Source organism: Protopterus annectens, chromosome 12.part0 (genome assembly GCF_019279795.1).
Source record: "Protopterus annectens isolate FY-2018-M chromosome 12.part0, PAN1.0, whole genome shotgun sequence".
Taxonomy (NCBI): domain Eukaryota; kingdom Metazoa; phylum Chordata; order Ceratodontiformes; family Protopteridae; genus Protopterus; species Protopterus annectens.
The window spans coordinates 648260556-648276143 of NC_056746.1; the positions used below are offsets into that span (position 1 = coordinate 648260556).

General features: G+C 40.4%; 1 protein-coding gene across 2 annotated transcripts in view; it reads left to right on the forward strand.

Moving 5' to 3' along the window:
* The window catches only part of CCHR12.PART0H7orf26 (chromosome chr12.part0 C7orf26 homolog), a 1310154-nt gene that overhangs the window by 853874 nt on the left and 440692 nt on the right, over positions 1 to 15588 (forward strand). For both annotated transcript variants that reach the window (XM_044089779.1, XM_044089780.1), the window contains exon 2: positions 11471 to 11684. In XM_044089779.1, the coding sequence (XP_043945714.1) occupies positions 11493 to 11684 (192 nt within the window). In that variant the 5' untranslated portion in view covers positions 11471 to 11492. The remainder of the gene's footprint in view (positions 1 to 11470; positions 11685 to 15588) is intronic.

The window sequence follows — 15588 nt, forward strand, 5'->3', positions numbered from 1 at the left end:
AAGGGTAGATCATGCCTGCTCATCCTGGTCGACTTCTTTGAGTCAGTCACCAGAGCTGTGGATGAATGCAAGGTGGTTCATACAGCCTACCTTGATCCGGCCAAAGCCTTTGATACCATTCCTCACTCAGGAATCATAGAAAAACTCACTAAGCTAGACATCAGTCCCTATATCACTAGGTGGGTTGCAAACTGTCTCGCAGATAGAACCCACAGTGTGAAAGTAGCTGACTCCAAGTCGGACTGCTGACCAGTCATGAGTGGTGTCCCACAGGGTTTAGACCTGGGTCCTCTCCTGTTTGGTATCTACTTCTCTGAAGTCCAGGCCAACACGAAGGGACTCTACCTGATAGAGTTTGCAGACAATTGCAAGTTGGGAGCTATTATTAACTCCCCAAGTGACGCTGACATCCTACAGAAAGGCCTCACCGAGAACATTGACTGGTGTTAGAACCATGACCTTAAGCTCAATGCTAAAAAATGTTGTCATCCCATTTGGGAAAAACCCAGTTCCCATGAAATACCACATCAATGGTAGTCCACTGAACACAGAAGGTGTTATAAGAGATCTGGGAACACGGGTTTACAACAACCTCTCTTTTGACCACCACATTGCCACTGTGGTCTGAAAGTCCTTCTGTCTGCCACATCTCATTACTAAGGGTTTTGCATCCAGGAAGAAAGAGGCCATTGTCTCCCGTTACTCTTCCTCATTAGGCCAGTCATCGAGTTCAATGCCCCATTTGGCATGTACCTCACTAGACACCTGCAACAACTGGAGAGGCTGCAAAAGTACCTCACAAAGAGGATTCTAGGCCTTAAACCCTTGTCCTATACGGACATATTCATAAAACTCCAGCTATTCTCCGTCTCATATCGCCTACTTAAGAGGCAATCTCTGCTTGACTTACAAAGCCATGTCTGACCCATCTCTGTTAGAAATGCTACATCTAAAGAAATCCTAATTCTTCGCACCACTTGCTCCAGAGACCTCAACCTCATTACCACAATCAGTAGAACAAACTGGAGGGACCGATTCATAACCCAGAGACTGCCCATGCTATGGAATAGACTTCCCATACATGTCAAACAGAGCACCTCACTGAACCTCTTCTAGAGAAATCTTGAGTGGATGGGAAATAGAAAATTCACTCCGGGGATCACTCCAATGGCTCTACTCGACAGAGGCACTGGGAACTAAGGTCGGGTGGCATGCTGCCAGGGTAATTGTGTGTGTGTGTGTATGTATGTATGTGTGTATATATATATATATATATATATATATATATATATATATATATATATATACTTTGTGTGTATGCATATATATATATATATATATATATATATATATATATATACATACAGAGAGAGATGTATATTAAATATATGTGTGTGTATATATATATATATATATATATATATATATATATATATATATATATATAATGTGTGTGTGTGTATATAGGTTCATAGGTTGGTACTAGGCTATCGGCCCTAGGGCCTATACAAGCCTAGCCATAACAATTCCCTGGATATTTTTTCCCACAATATTTGCATCCCTGGACCCCGGTGTGAATTTCCTATCTCCCATCCAGTCATCAAGGTTCCTTTTGAAGAGGGCCAAGGAGACACTCTGGTTGACATGTATGGACAGTCTATTCCAGAGTATGGGGAGTCTCTTGGTCAGGAACCTATCCCTCCAGCATGTTTTGTTCATTGTGATGACAAGGTTTAGATCCCCGGAATGTGTGGCTCTGAGAGATTGGGATTTCTTTAAGTGGAGCATGTCCAACAGCTTAGGGTTTGACATGGCCTTGTATGTTAAGCAGAGGTTGCCTCTGAGTAGCCGATATGCCACTTTTTAGACGGTCAGCATAGGGCATCCGCTTTAGGCCTGTGATTTTTTTAGTGAGGTATTTCTGCGGCCTTTCCAGCTGTTGCAGAAGTCTTGTGAGGTACATACCAAATGGGGCATTGTACTCTATAATGGGTCTAATGAGGGATGAGTACAGTGGGACAATTACCTCCTTTTTCTGGATGAAGAGCCCTTAGTGATGAGGTGTGCCACATAAAAGGATTTCCTGACTGTTGTGGTGATGTGGTTATCGAAGGTGATACCACTGTACACCTGTGTCCCTAAGTCTCAAATCGCAATTTTGGTGTTTAGTGTACTGCTGCCTATGTGGTAATTCATGGGTACATGTTTTTTCCTTAAGGGGATAACTATACATTTCCTGGCATTAAGCTTGAGCCCATGGCTCTGGCACCAAGCATCAGTTTCTGTAAGGCCCTTTTGTAGAATATCCACATCATTTGGGGATTCAATAATGGCTCCCAGTTTGCAGTCGTGTGTGTGTGTGTGTGTGTGTGTGTGTGTGTGTGTGTGTGTGTGTGTGTGTGTGTGTGTGTGTGTGTGTGTGTGTGTGTGTGTGTGTGTGTGTGTACATATATATATATATGTATGCAAGACGGGGGGGGGGGGGTTGGGCCATAGCACAAACACCCTGTTGACAGGTTGGATAACTGGTCTGACATAACCATTTTTTATCACTCCAGGGATTTTTACCTGGTTAATTGTGGTAGGGTTGCTGGTTAGCAGGCATACAGACAAAAATGTTTTAGAAAATTAATGAAGTGTTGACTTGGAGATACAAGTACTGAGTGTCATATTTTGTCAGAAAATACTTTTAAAGCATTGAGCAGAAGGTGTACTTAACAATGTGCCTGGTAATGATTTATTCAGGGCACCAAGTAAATCCATTGAGTCAGAAGCTACTGGCATGCGAATATAAACATTGATGGGTACAATAGTCTCTTAGATAATAGTTCTGGATTAGGAAGGTAATTTTGTATTGGTTGTTTTGTGAGAAGTTGGATGTGCTGAAATATATTCGTTGTTTGCAGCCTCAAAAGACATGTACAAGAACTGTTTCACAGTAATACAGGTATCTCAAACACTGTGTACAGACCTTTAGCAAAGATATGTGGCATGACTGTACTTATTTATGGGCTTGGGCAGTTCACCAGGTTAAATTCCAGAGCTGTACCAAGGATATTTGGCACCCTGGGCAGCACACTCTTTTGGCTCCCCCCTGTTAGTAAGTGATTACAAAGTCTACCACTTGATGTTAGTTTGTACCTGCCATTTTTTTAAAGAACTTTTGGCAGCATACCTTTTAAACCCTGTGTTCTGCTTTTTTTTTTTTTTTTTTTTTAAAGCTTGGTAAATTAACTACCTTTGTTTACAGCTACCTACAAGTCAGCACCCTGGTCAGTTGCACCACTCACACCACCCTTGCTACAGCACTGTGAATGTTGTATGTGTCCAGAAAATCTACCAGGAATAGGAATACATTCTCAAAATAAAGTACCCATAGCTGATAGGATAAGAACTGAGCAAAGGTTAAAGCAGCTGGAAAGCTTGGAAATCATTAAGGTGTAGACAGAACCAACAAAATGGTTGAATAATATGGTCACTATTGTAAAGCAGGACGAGGTCTGAGTGAGGTGATTTAAACAATAGTAGTATCCATTGCATATGGCTGAGAAAGTGGTCTCATCTATAACAGACACTTGGCTGTTTTCTAGGTTAGATGCAAACCAGGAACTTTGCTTGTCAAATGCTTTTTTTGTAATCTGCCCATTCTTCCTCTTTTTACAATTCTTCATTATGACTTCATTTAGCAGCAAATTATCCTTTGTTCCATTTGACTTTCTTTTGGTACCCTTTTGTTCTATTGCCATGATTTAAGTTTTCAACAAACTTTTCAAAATCAGTTTGTTTTTGCCCTCTGCTAGAGTGCAATTACTGAAACTAGAGAAGATATCACAAGAAGCATTTATATGGTCCACGCCCAAATCATAAATGCACCGAGCGTGACCGTCTTGAGTTGGGCATCTTACTTATTGCACTACTTAAACCCCATTTTAGCTTTTCTGACATAATGTACGCTGACACAAAAAACTATCGAGAAAGAAAACAACAAGTGAAAAGAGAGAGATTTTTCGTAATATAAAAATAAAGAAGGAAAGGGGAGAGTACCAACAATGGTACCTAGAAGTACCACAAGTGGTAAAAGAACAGCCTACCAAAGGTAGGAGAGAGGGACAGTACCAACGATGGTATAAGGGTAACTACCAAAGGTAGAGGGTAGGAAGAAGATGAAGTTTACAGGCGAGAGGAGAAATTAGCGAGACTGAAAAGGGTAAAGTTTTGAGAGAAACTACACAAAAATAGACAAATTTTACACTTAGGCAAAGGAGATCTGAAGAGACTTATGAGAAGGAGCATTATGAGTAGGTCTTAACTGAGAATTTTTGGCTGGCACGAGCTTGGAAACGGCCGTGTCGGTTCTGAGGACGGAACCAAAGTCCTATCAGTAATGAATAAATATCTACAACACAGATGAAACGTTATGGTAAGACAGAACTTCTTTTTCTAAATGACTATAAACTCTGTCCACATCAATTCCAGTATGTAGTTTGTACATCGTCTGAAGGAAAGTTATTGGGCTATAGTTTTTAGGATAGCTTGTAGGCTCACTCTTGAGGAGGAGTATTTTTCCTGTTAACCAGGTTGAGGTCTGCGTGAGATATGTATTTAAGTAAGGCTAAATCGTTGTGTAAAGATGTTAATGCAGCAGTTAGGCAGTACATCTGGGCATGGGTTTTCCAAATAGCTTTTCTTTTGTTTCAATTGCCCTTGCCGCTATTTCATTCCATTTCATATCCTGCACATTTGAATCTCTTGCTGTTTTCTTTTACTTCTATCCACTCAGCATCTTTGTTTCCAAGGGTCTTTATTAATATTTCTCCAAAATGTGTCATCTTTGGTGGTGTTTCTATTCCTTTTACTTTGTTTCCCAGTTCTCTATAAAACATTTTTTGGTCATCAGTGAATTTCTTTATTGAATATTTTGTACTTTTCCTTTGTTTATCTGCGTTTCTAAGTTTTCTGTCTGTGCTGATGTCTTTAGTTTGTTGTTTGCAATGGTGTATGATAGAACTTGGTCTGTTCTAATACCGCACTCGCTACTTTTATCATGTTTTAAGTATCTTGTTGATCTGATTCTTTTTCTGTATTTTTCAAACAGTGACACTTCTTGTCTTGATTTATAATTTTCTCTGTTCGATGCTCCCATAATGACATTTTTATTTATTCTATTCCGTTATTGCTCTACATTTTTGTGGTAAAACAGTTATTAATTTAGCTGCACAGTAGTATATTCTCTTTACTTCTGTTATATTGCTTAAGTTTCTGTTAATAGTCTTTTAATTGCTGTGTTCATCTGTTTTATCAAACTTCTGACATTTTGGGTCTTATTTACTTTCTGTAATCTATTTCATCATTCTTAATTTATCCATCTCTGTTTAAATTAAGCAACTCTTCTGTAGATAATTTTTTTTTCTAAACTGGGGGCGCATTCTTTGCTCTGTGTTTCCTGCACGCATTCTACGGAAAGCTCCAGAACGTGTTCCTGCGACATATTGTCTTTAGCTGCTTCTTGCATCATATGTTGCTCTTCTGTACGTTAACTCACAACTGTCGTTCCATACCATTGACTATGTCTGAGTTATCAGAATTGCCACTGTTTCCTGCTCCTCCCTTCCAACTGAACTTTTATACTGGTTTCTTTCAGAAGGCTCCAGAGCATCTTCATGTGGTAAGTGATCAGATGCTTCCAGTTCTGCCTGTTGATCCTTAATTTGAGAAGTCGTTGTTCCGTCATGCTTTGACATTACTTGAGTTGGATTTTCTAAGCTAAATCCTTCACTTTGTGGGTAATCCATAACTTCAGTTTCTGTTTTCTTTAACTTTCCATTACTAGTCCTCTTTTCTACTTCTCTTCTTTGTTTTCCTTTTTTTTTTTTTTTTTTGTATTTTGAAATACTCCATAGCTGGATGCCTTTGCCTGTATTTCTCTTCAAATATGTTTGGTGTTGCTTTCTTTGTATTGATTAGTTTTGCTTTCTCCTTTGCATAAATATTGCGCCGTAGTAAATCTTTTTTTTTCCCCTTGTCTATATTTCTTTTTCAAATGTCTGCCACTCCAGTCGTTTCTCATTAATTTGGGGAGTGTCTATTCCATCATCTTTGACATAACCTGTGTTAGACTTTCTACACTAAATTTCTCACTTGGCAGGTCTTTCACAATTTCAGCTTATATTTGTTTAACTTCTTCTTTACTAATATTCTTTTCTGCATTCACAACATTCCCTCTTTGGAAACTTATTTTTGGTACTGTGAAATTTTCCATATCTGGATGCCTTTGCCTGTATTTCACTTCAAATTTCTTTGGAGCTGCTTTTTTGTATTGATTAGTTTCTCTTTCTCCTTTGCGTATTGCACCATATCAAATCTTCTTTTTTTCTTTCCCATGTCCATGTTTCTTTTTTATAACATTAAAAAATCTCTGTTTATATTTTCACTTCCTCTGTTGCTTCTTTTTCCAAGTAGTACAAAGTGTCTTTGTCTATGTAATGTTTTTCATGGCTCTGTAGTATTAATGAACACAAGTTTGCATTTGAAGCTATTGACTGTTTTCCTTGTGAAGGTATTTTTTTTCTTTCTGGGCTTCTTGCGTAACAGTAACTGTACACAATGTATTCCTTATCCTCAGTAGTCCACTCTATCATCTCTATGACACCTTTTGGGCCAGTCAGTTTTTGTGGACTACTACTACAGTCTACAACAGGGGTGGCATCCTCCCCCTGAACCTGGCCTAATCCTTTTGTAGAAGATTGCCTTGAAGATTCTGTACTGTTTTTTCCAGTCCTGACAGTAGTAATACCCGGATTGGGCACTTTAATCCCAGGAATTGTACACTCGGCTGTCTTTTGTAACTTAGCTCTGTCCATGATATATGCTCTATAAAATCCAGTCTATATATCAGTGTCATGTTAGTGAAATTTTGTAATAATAGGGTCCACCATGTGAAGTTAGTCACCAAGACTTGACGATTCCAGCAACACTACTCTCCTTTTCTTGCTGATTTTATCATCCCTCCATCTGGACACATGATTCGACTTCTGTTTGGCATCTCATCTGCACCAGAAATTTTTTAGAGAGCAGTTGCACAAGAAATTGAATGTGTTTTTTGTAAACATAATTGATGATTTCTTATTGTAGGATTTGTTTGTGTCTTTTGGCTTTTCCCGGTTAGGGGTCGCCACAGCGGAACTCTGGTCCGCTAATGATTGGTAGTTGATTTTTACGTGCCGAGTTACCAGCCCTGACGCACAACCTTCAACGAAGGTACGCCCATTCACGCATGTCTCCACGCAGAAGATGCTCTAGCTGAGAATCGAACCGGACAGCGTTGTACTGTGAGGCGACAACGCTACCGCAGCACCACCATCTTATTGTAGGATAAAAAAAGAAAAATGCACCTTTTGAAAAAAAGCTAATCGAGGAAAATATTTATTTATTTATTTTGCTTTTGTTTACTGCAAAAACATGACTGGTACAATGCCCCCTTTTCAGCAGAGTCCCAGGGAGAAAAGAAAAAACTCTGCAAAAATTAAAAACACAGATTAAGTGTAAGAAGTTGCACAGTGACAATTAGAAGTTTTACATTTCGATATGATGGATTTTATATTCAGTATTTACAGTGTTTGATATGCATGTGTTTATGGTGAGATGAAATTAGTTGAAACTAAGTGATAAAGTAGAACAGGAGTTCTAATGCAGTACTTTATAAGCAACGTTTCAGAAAGTTATAGGTAGGTAGTAATAGATTGTGAGGCGTCAGATTTTGGGGTCTGAGATTAGAGCAGTATGAGATGTGGGGTGCAGTAGTAGGATGTTGGAAGGTAAAACCTAGTAGAAAACTAGGGTAGTCAGGGTATGGTAGCTGCAACAGGGGTAAATGAGTTTGGGTTAAAAGACTAGAAAACAACAAAGGGGGCTGTAAGGATGTGAAAAAGGTTGTTGGCATAATACTGTGAAAGCTTTTCCTTGTTCTTGTGTTAAGCATAACTTTGTGTGTGTGTTATGAAAAAACAACCATGGCAGGGCTAGCTATCTGGCATTGTAAACATATGATGTTATTGCTGGTCTTTATTTCTTTTATAAATGAGGAGTTCAAAAAGCAAAACCAACAGAAAATTAAGTTACGGCCATGCACTGTGTAGTAGTGTAGGCTTTTACTTTCTTGAATTCTTGTATGGGAAAATCCTGTTAGCTACGTTCTTTTCACTTCAAGGAGAAGGTGGAACTACTTTGCTTTCTGCAAGGCTGTTGAATTCACTTTTTGATCATTTATGTGAGTTTCAGAAAAGGTTGTTTCAGTTTGGTGTTTTTATTACTCTGTGTTGCAGTATATCTACTAGGGAATGTGACACTTGGGCGTCCTGATTTCATGCTGTAAACATTGGAGAAAGCCGTGTGTGTGTGTGTGTGTGTGTGTGTGTGTGTGTGTGTGTGTGTGTGTGTGTGTGTGTGTGTGTGTGTGTGTGTGCGTGTGTGCGTGTGTGTGAAGTGCATCCCAGCAGGGTACCTTTAATTTGTAAAGTGCCTTTTCCAGGATGTATCTGCTTCTCCCCATACTTTTGAGTGATTTATGGAGACTAGGACATGCTTAATGGTGGCTTGAGTTGATTCTTCTGTTTCTCACAGGATTTTGTCAAGTTTGCTGTGGGCGTCGTGGGGCGTTGGAAAAATACATCCCTTGTAATTAATATAACTATCCTCTGAGAATTTACCATTTGTGAGGAAAGTGGTCCAAATGCTGAAATTCTTAATCTTCACAATCATTAAATACTGTAGTCTACGTAAATTGCAGTATTTAAACATACTACTCTGTTGCTACTACAGAGACTGAAAATGTGACTCAAAAGTTTGTTTAAAGAAATGAGTCTTTTTTTAAATTACAATCACTTTATAGCAGTCATGGTACCAGTAATGTGGAGAATTCTAAGTCTTGCTGCTGTGTATATAAAACATCTGGAACTTGTAGCAGCTGTCAGTACCCCCCCCCACACACACACACACACACAAGCAGGGGAGTAGAAAGTTGAGTTAGTTTAAATGTTGTCATAAAATCCTCTGGTAGTCTAATGCCAGAACTTTAATTGTAAAAGCATGGATAAAAATGATGTGATGTTTCATGGGCAGTCATTGCAGACTCTCACAGAATTGGTGTAGTATGTTTAATTTTGGGGAAGCCTGTTAGAAAAATGACTGCAAATTTCTGCACAAGCTGCAGGTGGTTAGAGAAATGAAGTTATGAAGCCACTTCAATGGAAGTGGTCGTGAAGGAACGTCAAAGCTGAAGGTCGGCAGGGCAGTATGATCTGACAGGATGCAGTCGGAACTCTTGGAGAATTGATGGGAAAAATAGTAATGCACTGACTTTTTGAGCAAGTCACTTTAAAAAAAGTAAATGTTCTGTAAGGTTGAAGAGGGCAGATGTGATTCTCTTCCACATAGCTAGCCTAAAAATGTTTGGTATTCTTTGTAGGAGCAAACAAATGTCAAATCATGGAATTTCTATGGAAGGAAAGCAGAATTGTGGCTAGCGCATCTGAGGAGCAATAAAAAAAAAATATTTAAACTGTAACAAGCAGCCTATTACAATTACTATTCACTCACCTCACATATGCTTCATCTGTAAATGCATTATTGGTGTAAAAACAGTGCTGGTAATACATGTCCATAGTATTGGCACCTGCTGTTTTTTAACCATTTGAAATGTCGAGACCCACAATGGTGAGTTCTGAAATACAGAGAATTAATGGCCAAACAAATGTATTTGTATATTCTAAACCAAGGTGGCCACTTCTTGGAGTATTGCCTTTTCTCCGAGGTATGGTTATCTCCGAGTTGGTGTGCATGTATGTGTAGGTTCGGGGGGGGGGGGGGGTGCCATTCTCCCTGCAAAAAAGGAGAAAAGCTATGTTCAAGAGTCACTTTTCTCCTGCAGTTTCTGTTCTTATTTATTTTTCCCCCCGGTCCGTGGGCACTCTGCATTACGAGTGCTGACATTTCAACTTTTCAATGGGGAGGTGATAGTGCCCTCTTACAGCTTACAACTGAAGAGTATGTCTCCTTTAGCCACATCCCAGTTATGACTTTAAAGGAAAGCATGTCTAGAGGATGGCGGGGCACTGCACTCAAGCAGCATAGTTTTGTATCGGAAAGAACAAATTAAACAACCCCCCCCCAGTCTAATGCATGTTTGTTAGCATTATTTGCTCTACAGCAACTCAAACAAGCATTGAGAATTTCTGAGAAGATCTGGTCTGAAAAGAGGAGGCTACATCTGCTCTTATTCTTGGCTGCCATCTTAACACCTTACATTGTCAAACACTTTAGCTGCCCATATGTTTACTTCTTCTGTAGGCGCATGTGGCAGAAGACTTTAATGTCCAAGAAAGCTTTGACTTTGCTGCATCTCAAGGTCCTGAGATTTATGGCAGCTGCTAGTCATATGGTACCTTGTGCTGGAGTTCTCTTGAGAATACTTAAGTGGACAGTTATTGTCTAGTGGTTTTATAGTACAGACCCAAAGAATCAAAATCCCTACAATGTGCAGAACCTTCACTGGTGTTTGAACATTGTCACTCTGGGATGTCCTATTTCAGGTACTAACACCACTTGCCTTGGTCACGACAGATTTGGCTAACATAGGGTGGCAGGAACACTTAGTCATCCAAGGTGCATGGGCACCCTTTGCATCAGTAATCAACGCAACATCCTAGAAATGAGGGCAGCTCTGACTGTGTATATGCTTTCACAGGGTATCATTGCCTCCCTTTCTTTGAAGGCATGAACATTTGGAACCTTGGTAGTCAGCTGCATACTCCCATGTGAACAGACTGAGTCATTGTTTTCTGATGCACTACAGATGTTGCTTAGCCATTTGATGACATGCAGGCTGGTTAACTGTAGGGCAAACCTTGCTGTCATCTATGAACATCCTCATCCAGTGCCAAATCAACCATTAGTTCTCCCCAGCTCCTCATCTGGTCTTGGCAAACCTGTTTTTTTTGCCTTTGCCATATTGACTGAATAAAACCTTAAGACTGCATGCAAAGAAAACCCTCATTTGCAAAGCACACCTAGGTGTTCAGTTTCCTCACAACTTGGCTTCTCCAGTTCCATTAGGACCAGTAACCCAGGAAGGAAGCAGATGTACTGTGCATCTTTTGAAGCTTTTCATGAATTTAATTAAAATGTTAATACATTGTTTATACAGATTGTTTGCTTATGGCAGATACTTAAGATTGTATTTCTTGGTTTACTAATTAGCTTGTAAACAAGTTATATCATTTTGAACCAATTTTGTGAGACAAAATGTAGGTCTTGTTTGTTCTCTCAGTGTATTTAAGTTAAGTGTATAGTGTTTTATGAAGCATTTCACATTTTTGGAAAATCAAATGTATCACAATCTATGCACTTCTGTCACCAGTGAGGCACTTTCAAGGAGGAAGTGATGTGTGTGTTTTTTTTTTTTATATATATAAAGAGTGAACAGTTTGGACGATGAAATGAGTGAAATACGTCATTCTTTGCTGCGTCGAGATGCCCTTAGTGCTGCCAAGGAGGTACTGTATCATTTGGACATCTATTTTAGCAGCCAGCTTCAGAATGCCACCCTACCAACAATTGACAAGAGCACTGTTGAACTGGTGGAAGAGTTTATATTTCAGATTCCTAAGGAGCGCACCTCTCAACCTAAAGTAAGTTCATTATGGAAGCTTGAAATGTCCCATTTGAACTGCTCAGTAGCATTTGCACTGCTTTTGACTTTTCTTTTTTGCTGCTTTCATTTTTGTTATTATTGTCGTCGTCGTTATTAATTTACTTCACCTGCTGGTTTTGTCAGTTGATTTTATACCACTCTGAGAGCTTCATTCTTTCTCCTGTAAACGTGTCACGCTTCACCTTTTAGGTAATCTCAAGTCGGTGCTTTACATAATTCTGGTTGTGGGGCTTGCTTTGATATGGTCAGAGGAATATTTTTTAAAGGATGCTTTATGTAGAACATTTAGTTTGGTATAATGTTAGTACTTTATAGGATAAATTTAAAATATGTTTCGGGGGGGGGGGGTTGTGGAGACTTACCATCTTCATTTGCTTTTGTTTTCCCTTATTCCAAATAAGGAAATTCCTCTCTCTGTTTCTGGAGATGCTGTATGAAACCGTTCCAGTTCATGCTTTGCCCCCTGCATTAGTGTTGGAAGTGTTTTGGTATCAAGTGATCACCCCCTAGATTAGAGATGGTGGCTTCCATTACAAACAGTAGGGCAAACTTGTGTGTGCATTGTTGTATGTCAGTATGCTTTTGTTTTTCAGAGTTAATATGCTCTGAATTTAACGTGTATTTGTCCCATTTTTCTCCTGATCTCTGTTTGCTGCTTGTGTCTTTTGGAGAATTGAATTAGCTATCATAAATATAATGTAGTAGTTTGTATCTATTTACATGAAAAACATGCAGTATGACGACATACACAGAGTAAATGCTGCATGTTCATTTATTCACAAGCTACATGCACAGTATAAGATTGTATGATAAGTCAGAACATCAAGGATAAATACTTCACCACCGGTGACCTGACCTCTAATCATTTACATCTTCTGAGGCATTTTGATGGTGCCTGATAATAAAACTGAGTTGCTCTGTACCATGTTGAGTTATTTTCACTGCTTTGAAACCAGTAGTCACTTAACTGCATTTTCTATGCAAGAGGACTTTCATTTTGTTGCTTTGGAGTCAGTTTTGTCAGTAAATCTTACAAAAACGTACATTTTTTTTTATTTTGGAAAATAATTGTATTTAGGTTATTTGGCTAATTGGCATGCAGTTCCCACTGTTTACATGAATAGGTTGTTAGGTTTATAGGAGGTTGCTAGGCTAGTAGCCATAGAGTCCTTTCAAGCATGGACATGTTCATAGGTGTGTACCAGGCTAATGGCCCTGGAGCCTTTACAAGCCTAGCCCAAAAACAATTGCCCAGGCACCGTGCCACCTGATGCTAGTTCACAGTGCCCATATCCAGTAGTGCAACTGGAATGATCCCTGGAGTGAACCTTCTGTTACCCATCCACTCGTCAAGATTTCTCTTGAAGAGGGCCAGTGAGGTGCTCTGCTTGACATGAATGGGAAGCCTATTCCAGAGTATGGGCAGTCTTTGGGAAATGAACCTGTCCCTCCAGCATGTTCTGTTAATTGTGGTAATGAGGTTATGATTTCTGGAGCATGTGGCGTGGGGGGATTGGTATTTCTTTAGGTGTAGCATTTCAAATAGTGTTGGGTTGGACATGGCTTTGCAAGTCAAGCAGAGAGCACCTCCAAGTAGACAATAAGAGACTGAGAACAGCTGAAGTTTCTTGAGTCTGTCCATGTAGGACATGTGTTTAAGGCCTAGGATTTTTTTTGTGAGGTACTTTTGTGGCCTCTCCAGCTGTTGTAGGTATCTGGTTAGGTACATGTCAAACGGGGCGTTATATTCGATGACTGGTCTAATGAGGGATGAGTAGAGAGGGATGATTACCTTTTTCTTCCTGGATACAAAACCTTTGGTTATAAGATGTGCCATGTAAAAGGACTTTCTGACCACAGTGGCAATGTGGCGGTCGAATGTGAGGTGACTGTTGACCTGGGTGCCCAGATCTCTTATGGCCTCTTAGTGTTCAGTGGGCTCCCATCAAAGTGGTAATTTGAGTTTTTTCCAAAGGGGATGATACACATTTTTTGCCGTTAAGCTTCAGGCCATGGTTGTGACACCAGTCATTGGTCCAGAAAGGCCCTTTTGTATTATGTCTGCATCACTTGGGGAGTTGATAATGACTGCTAGCTTGCAAGTCTTCAGCAAACTTGGTCTGCCAGAGTCCTTCTGTGTTGACCTGGACTTCTGAGAAGTAGATGCCAAACAGGAGAGGACCCAGGACCAAGCCCTGTGGGACTCCACTCATGACTGATCAACAGTCTGACTTGGAATCCGCAACTTTCACTCTGTGGGTCCTGTCTGTGAGCCAATTTGCAACCCACCTAGTGCTGTAAAGATTGATGCTTAGTTTGGTAAGTTTATCAATGATACCTGAGTGGGGAATGGTATCAAAGGCCTTGTCCAGGTCGAGGTAGGCTGTATGCACTGCCTTACCCTCATCCACAGCCATGGTGACTGCCTCGAAGAAGTCAACCAGGTTCAGCAGGCAGGATCTCCCCTTGACAAAGCCAAACTGTGTGGGGTCAAGAGTTTGGAGATTGCCTATATCTTTGTTAAGCAGGTCCATGATGATGCGCTCCATAGCTTTGCATACCAGGCTTGTCAGGCTAATGGGGCGATAGTTCCCAGGGTCTGTAGTTGCTCCCCCTTTATGGAGCGGGATGACTGTAGCAGTGCTCCATTCGTTAGGGACATAGCCTGAGGTAAGGCTGTGATTGAACAAGGCACGTAGATGTGGTGCCAGTTCATTTTGTAGCTCATGTAGAACACAGCCAGGGATATCATCAGGTCCCATGGATGCTGTATTTTTGGCTTTGGACAATGAAGCTTTTACCTGTGCCGTGGAAATGGTGGATACCAGGCTTTCATCTGATATTGTAATAGGGCCCTTGGGGGAGAGGGTAAAGTTGGCACTGAATCTGTCGGCCAGTATGTTGGCTATATCTGTTGGCTCAGTATAGGAAGTGCCATAGTGCAATAACTCAGAGTAAATCTGGGTATTGCCTTTGAGGTTTTTGATATAGCTAGAGAAGGTTTTGTGGTTGTTTTTGGTGTCAGCCGCAATTCTGCCGTCATAGCTGGCTTTAGAGGATTTGATAATGGATTTCAGCTTTTTGTTGAGACTAAGGGAGATTTTCCAGTCTTGTGACTTCATTTTTTTTCTGCAACAGTTTCTTCCTTCTGTTGTAGAGTTTGATGGCTGGGGACCACCAGATTGGCTTCCTTTTTTTGGAGGAGAGCGTCTTAATTCTATTTGGTATGGCAAGGTCCATGCATTTGTGTACATGCTCTTACAGTGCATTGGTGTATGATTTGGCAGTCATGCAACTATTTTCCATTGGCATGGGTGCCGAGAAGTTAGCCACCTCTGCTTTTAGGAGCCCAAAGTCGGCTTTAGAGGAGTTTTTCAGGGTGGTCACCTTAGTGGGGTGTATAGGTGAGATGGAGATTTCCATGGTGATCAGTTTGTGGTCAGATTTAACCAGGGAGGAACTGACTATAGGTGTGGAGCAGCGGTCTCCATTGTTGGTGATAACCAGGTCAAGGATGTTGCTTCCTCTAGTGGGGTCAGAATGAGCTGGTCCAAGGCATTGGAACTGATAAATTCCAGAAAGCATTGGGCCTGTACATTGGTATTTGAATAGTTTTCCCGGTTGATGGAAGGTAGTTGAAGTCACCCATTATGAGAGTATTGGGTTGGACCTTGATAGATTCCAGGGTGCTTAGGAAGTTGGCATGTGAGTCTAGGAACATGTTTGGGGTTCTATAACAGGTTGTGAACTTGTATTGCTGTATTACACAGTGTTAGTTGTACCTGAAGCATCTCGGATGCATTATGCTGGGCTACCAGTCTAGAGGTGTTGTGTCCTTTAAGAATATGGAGACACCACTGCCTTTGGAGCTTCCAGCTGCA